At 45.9% G+C, this 6,018-nt stretch overlaps 1 protein-coding gene across 1 annotated transcript; it reads left to right on the plus strand.

Moving 5' to 3' along the window:
- Positions 1–476: 476 nt before the first annotated feature.
- On the plus strand, positions 477–5,139 carry LOC307233966 (gamma-enolase-like; the record flags this gene model as incomplete). Its single annotated transcript, XM_080005468.1, has 12 exons — positions 477–561; positions 741–836; positions 987–1,045; positions 1,138–1,207; positions 1,336–1,469; positions 1,578–1,800; positions 1,887–2,084; positions 3,391–3,467; positions 3,706–3,830; positions 4,025–4,133; positions 4,469–4,527; positions 4,691–5,139. 12 exons carry the CDS (start codon positions 477–479, stop codon positions 4,758–4,760), a joined length of 1,305 nt encoding a protein of 434 aa, XP_079861594.1. The 3' UTR covers positions 4,761–5,139.
- Positions 5,140–6,018: the final 879 nt, after the last annotated feature.

The following is a 6,018-nucleotide window of genomic DNA, read 5'->3' on the forward strand; positions in this document are numbered from 1 at the left end:
ATGCTCGTGCGTGCCAGCATATTCCGGGGGAGCATCTGTTCCTTACCTAGGGAGGCATCAGCTTTACAGACTGTGTGCATGACAGCAAGAGAGGGAGTGTGAAGTCCTCTTCACAGATAAGCCCCTAAGGCATCTCAAAAGAGCGGATTGTTCAACTGGAATGTAGTGATGATGAAATGACAGGATAGGAGGATGATTTTTTTTTTTAATATATATATGGGCCTACCGTATATCATCCTTTCCCCCCTCTTGCATGAAATGGGATTTTCTCAAAGTTTCAATAAATTATGCATAATTTTTCCCTTTCCTGGAACCTGGTTTTGCTATAAAATTGATGGGGTGTGTTCTGTGTACATGGTGTACTGTAGCTGGCCATGGAATCCATTTTTTTTTTTTTTTTTTTTTTTTTTTTTTTTTTTTTAATCCGGCGACAGTACTAGACCCCCCTGAAGTGAACACAATGTGTTTCCTGCAGGATGTCGATAGTGAACATTGTTGCCCGGGAAATCCTGGACTCCAGGGGAAATCCGACTGTGGAAGTAGATCTTCATACAGACAAAGGTAAGGAAAGAAAATCAACAACATATTATTCACCCTCATCTTTAAATATATTTTCATTCCCTAGCCTCCAAATTTTTTCCTGGTGCTTTTATTCAATGACTGATGCTTTCATGAATCCTGACCTCTTCTCGTTTCTCTCATTCCCTCCCTCACCTCTCTCTACCCACTCACCCTTCCAGGTCTATTCAGGGCAGCGGTGCCCAGCGGAGCCTCCACCGGCATCTATGAAGCCCTGGAGCTTCGCGATGGAGACAAGAACCGCTACAAGGGCAAAGGTAAGTTAGCGTTTGCAGGATCATGTATGGATCCTTCTCCTCCTCTTTCTCATCTGCCCGTCCATCATTTTCTCGCTCCCTTTTTTCCCCTGCCTGTATCTGTATATAATGTCAGCCTCTGTCGCATTTCCCTTCTCTTGGTATGGTAAGGTGTGCAGAAGGCTGTTGGTCATATCAATGACACCCTTGGACCCGCGCTCATCAAGTCTGTAAGTCCAAATTTAGTCCAGATTTTTGGGAGTCATAAAGATTTGGGGAAATCAAGATGTCAACCTATGGTATATACTTTTGTTTATTTCAGGGAATCAACGTGTTGGAACAAGAGAAACTGGACAACGTGATGATCGAGATGGACGGCACTGAGAACAAATGTACTATTATGGAAATGTCATGTGTGGCGGTGATGTATACGGCTGTATGTGCAACGAGGTGTAATATTCTGCACCAGTGGTAATCAGCATCACCATGTGACATTTACATATTCATGCGATTCCTCTAGCCAAGTTCGGGGCCAATGCTATTCTGGGCGTCTCCTTGGCTGTCTGCAAAGCTGGTGCAGCAGAGAAAGGTGTCCCCCTGTACCGCCACATTGCTGACTTGGCAGGAAACACAGAGTTAGTCCTCCCAGTTCCTGTGAGTCCAGTCGTTTCTGTCTTGATGGAATGCAATCGGCCAAATACGAAGGAGAGAAAATGACTCAACATTTTCTCCACGTTTCCTATCTCCGTTTTTTTCCTCAAGGCTTTTAATGTGATCAACGGGGGTTCCCACGCTGGAAACAAACTGGCCATGCAGGAGTTCATGGTGCTCCCCGTCGGCGCAGAGTCCTTTCGCGACGCTCTGCGTGTCGGGGCGGAGCTCTACCAGACGCTGAGAGGAGTGATCAAGGAGAAGTATGGACAGGACGCCACGAACGTGGGAGACGAGGGAGGGTTCGCCCCGAACATTCTGGAGAACTGTGAAGGTACGACACCGACGCTCCCCCTCTCATTCTCAGATTCACCGTGCCCTATACTTACCTGACGCTTCCCCTTTTCTGTGCTCTCTCAGCCCTGGAGCTGATAAAGACGGCGATAGAGAAAGCCGGCTTCACAGACAAGGTGGTGATAGGGATGGACGTCGCCGCGTCCGAGTTTTTCATCGAGGGCAAGTACGACCTGGACTTCAAGTCTCCGCCCAGCGCTGCCCGTCACATCAGCGCTCAGCAGCTGGCCGACATCTACCAGGGCTTTGTTAACAACTATCCAGGTTTGTGTGTGTGTGTGTGTGTGTGTGTGTGTGTGTGTGTGTGTGTGTGTGTGTGTGTGTGTGTGTGTGTGTGTGTGTGTGAGAGGGAGAGAGATAGGGAGAGAGATATGGTGGGGACTCCCTGCTGCCCTGGCATGTAATTCCAACTCATCCTCATGCCTAGGGCCCATTAGAGTGTCACCTCGTCATTAAAGACGACAGTAACGAGGGCACATCATGGACCGCAGGGCAGTTATTCAGCTGCAGGGACTGTCTGAATGCTGATGCATACGGTGTCAATGGTTGTAGCGGGTTATTGCATACACTGCCTGTCTGAGGATGGATACACCATTCCCTGTTATTGCTCTCATTGCTGTTATGACAGAGAGAGCGAGACAGAGACAGACAGAGAGACAGAGACAGAGAGAGAGAGAGAGAGAGAGAGAGAGAGAGAGAGAGAGAGAGAGAGAGAGAGAGAGAGAGAGAGAGAGAGAGAGCGAGAGAGAGAGAGAGAGAGACAGACAGACAGACAGACAGACAGACAGACAGACAGAAAGAGAGACAGACAGAAAGAGAGACAGAGAGGTTGGTGGCTTCTCAGACACGTCTCTCCTCTTGACACTTAGGGGCCATTAAAGAGGTTTTAATTATGCACTACAGTGCACATTTAGCAAGATGGAAGCTACTCAGATGGAACCCTTTACCCCATCAATGGTGCTCTCCCTGTGTGTGTGTGTGTGTGTGTGTGTGTGTGTGCGTGTGCGCGTGTGCGTGTGTGCGTGCGTGCGTGTGTGTGTCCGTGCGCGCGTCGTAATTGATGTGCTTGTTCAAGAGAGAATAGGGAGTCTGTGTATTTGCGTAAATGCTTGCGCGTGTAAATCTTATTTAAACATTAGAGGTCGAGATTACTTCAAGAAGCACGACCGGCTCCGTAGCCCTTCAAGCCAACGAATCAATGGAGTGAAAAAGATGTGCCGTCAAAGCAGGCCATAAAATTATACTTCTAAAGCATTCCAATATCCAGGCAGGCTTTTTGTTTAAGAAGGGCACATGGCTGCTTACTTCTAGTTGTTATTCTCGACAGTTGCAGGAGCTCTTGACTGTGACTGTGGCACCCCATTTTTTTTAAAGGATGTTTTTAAGCGTAATTATGCAAAAAAAACCTTGGAAACGGTGAAAACACAGGCTGTCTGCCTTAAAAATCTCAGTCAAAAATCCATATTTCTAAGAATATCAAAGTCAATTCCAAGTCGTTATTTTCTCGTCCAATTTATGGCTCCTCCGACGCTGCACTCGAAAATGTTCTTCCACTTGTGTCTTTTCTCAGTGGTTTCCATCGAGGATCCCTTTGACCAGGACGACTGGCCCGCTTGGAGCCAGCTCACGGCCTCAGTAGGAATCCAAGTAAGACTGGTCCTCCTTTTTCCACCACGAGATGCTCCTTGATAGATGTGATGTAGGTCAGTGCAGTTAAAACGTCGGTGCGTGCAGTCGAACGTAATTTACAGACACGCGGGACAGTGATAATAAAATTGCACGCAGGACGTTAAAATGTCATGTCATAAATATGTGTTATAAGGTAATTATCATGAACAAAAGGGGTTTTTAATTATTCCTCGATTAATCTGCGCGAATGGCCTAGGTGGTGGGGGACGATCTCACGGTCACAAACCCTCGCCGGATAGAGAAGGCGCTGGAGGAGAAGGCGTGCAACTGCCTGCTGCTGAAAGTCAACCAGATCGGCTCCGTCACGGAAGCCATCAAGGCGTGAGTTGGGAAGCGGGCGTGAGGGGGGCAATTTGCCACGCGAAAGGGGGTGCGACGGCACTTGACGTCTGCGCCGCGCGTGTCGGGGGAAGGGAACGCTGGAGCATGCGGAGCCAAAGCCCCTCAGTGCGTGTGTTATGGTGATACTAAGTCGTCTGAGTCAGTATTTATTGGCTACCTGTCGCGGCACCCAGGTGTAAGATGGCCCAGGAGAACGGCTGGGGCGTGATGGTCAGCCACCGCTCAGGAGAGACAGAGGACACCTTCATAGCGGACCTGGTGGTCGGCCTCTGCACTGGTCAGGTATCGCACTGCGCCAAGCACACACACCTGACTGCAGGAGGACGGCGCTCCCTCTCACACACCACTTAGGACCGATAAATCCACCTCAATTGTAACCTTGAATTTACCAATTTAGATCTGACATTTTCTATAGTTTGACATCACAGGTTAATGTAGCGCGCCATCGCAAAGATGGAGTACCTGAGTTTGCAGGTGATGTGATGGGACTTTTAATTCCACTGGAAGCCAAGCGCTCATTGGAAACACCTCAACATTCATTTACTTCCTACCAGCACTAATTGAGCACCGGCGCAGTTCATCCCGTGTGATGCTTCTCTGTTTTCGTCTCCCCGCAGATCAAGACCGGCGCTCCCTGCAGATCGGAGCGTCTCGCCAAATACAATCAACTCATGCGGTAGGTATTCAGCAGCTGGGGAGCCCGACTGTTTGTTTTTTTTGTACAATTATGTAACTATTTTCCTTCCTTTTTATTTCTGATTGTTCTCCCTTTGCCACCAAAAATCTCTCGTCTTATATTCTCTGCTCCATCTTTTCTTTCGCCTGTTCTTCCCTCCCAGGATTGAGGAGGAGCTGGGTGACCAGGCACGCTTTGCTGGGCACAACTTCCGCAACCCCAGCGCCATTTGAGCACTAAAGCAAACACGCTCATCCATTATTTATCCACACCTGTATCAATGTGAAACATGGACACGCACGCACACCTAGAAACTCCACATCACCAGGGCCCATCACTGGGCCTTAAAAAGCTCCACATGCAGCGAAAACAGTGAATCCATTTAGCTTAATTAGTTTCTGAATCACTAAAATGCTCTAAAAAAAATTGCACGGTAGTTCTATTGATCCGAGACTTTGATATGCTGTTGGGCATTCTGGCTCAGGCGGATTGCGGCAAAAATCAGAGCACGCCCCGGAGGAATCCGTGTGCTCCACCCGGGCCAGCACTCTTCACCTTCTCTGTGTGGTTTCCTCATCTCCAGCTTGGTTTTTGTGCAGAAGTGTTTTGATCGTCGTGTCCTTCTGTTGTCCCTCCCGCTGTTCCCTTTCTCGTGGCAACACTCGGTGGCGTAAGAATGGATTATGTCTCTCTACTTGACCATAAAGTTGATGAAGCTTAATAAATTCACCAAAACATATCAACTCCTTCTGCAACTATGTGTATTTGCGTTGGGAAGCTCTGCTCCCTCTCTTCTCTTTGTTGTCTACATGAAGGCGTCTGAGTTGACCTGCAGAATCAATTGGTGAGATTGTTGGAGTGGGGAAAAAAAAAAAGAGATATTTGACGGGAGTGGTTGAGAGGAGACCAGTGTTTATGTTTTTTTTTGTTAGAATGACAAAGATAAAAAAAAGTGTTTGTGATGGAATAATCAATCATTCTGGTAAAAAAAAAAAAAATTGGGCTGATAATTAAAGCCCTTTGAATATAATAATAATTAAAATAATATTCTAACCTATTCCATTTAAATATATTGTTTTTTTTGCTTCACCAGGATAAGCGCACAGATTAGAAAATATTCATGATGGAATAATCATTCTGGTAAAAAAAAATAATTGGTTTGATAATTGAAGGCCTTTAAATATAATAATAATAATAATAAATGTAGCTGCAGGCAGCAATACACGGGATCCAGTTTATTTGATTAAGGCACGTGTAACATTTTTAGTTTTTTGTATAACGCAGCAAAATATCCTTAACTTATAAACATAACATAGTTAGGTTCATGTTATTTCATGAATTATATGGACGCATTTTTTCTGTAAATAATGTGCAATTGGAAAATTAATTTAAATAGATTACTTGTCTATCTTGTAATGCAGATAGCATTTATAGAACTTAAACATAAATTTGACATTAGAATTTCTATGGAAGAACTTTTTTTTGGTCAAT

Source organism: Zeus faber, assembly GCF_960531495.2.
Source record: "Zeus faber genome assembly, chromosome: 8".
NCBI classification, from domain to species: domain Eukaryota; kingdom Metazoa; phylum Chordata; class Actinopteri; order Zeiformes; family Zeidae; genus Zeus; species Zeus faber.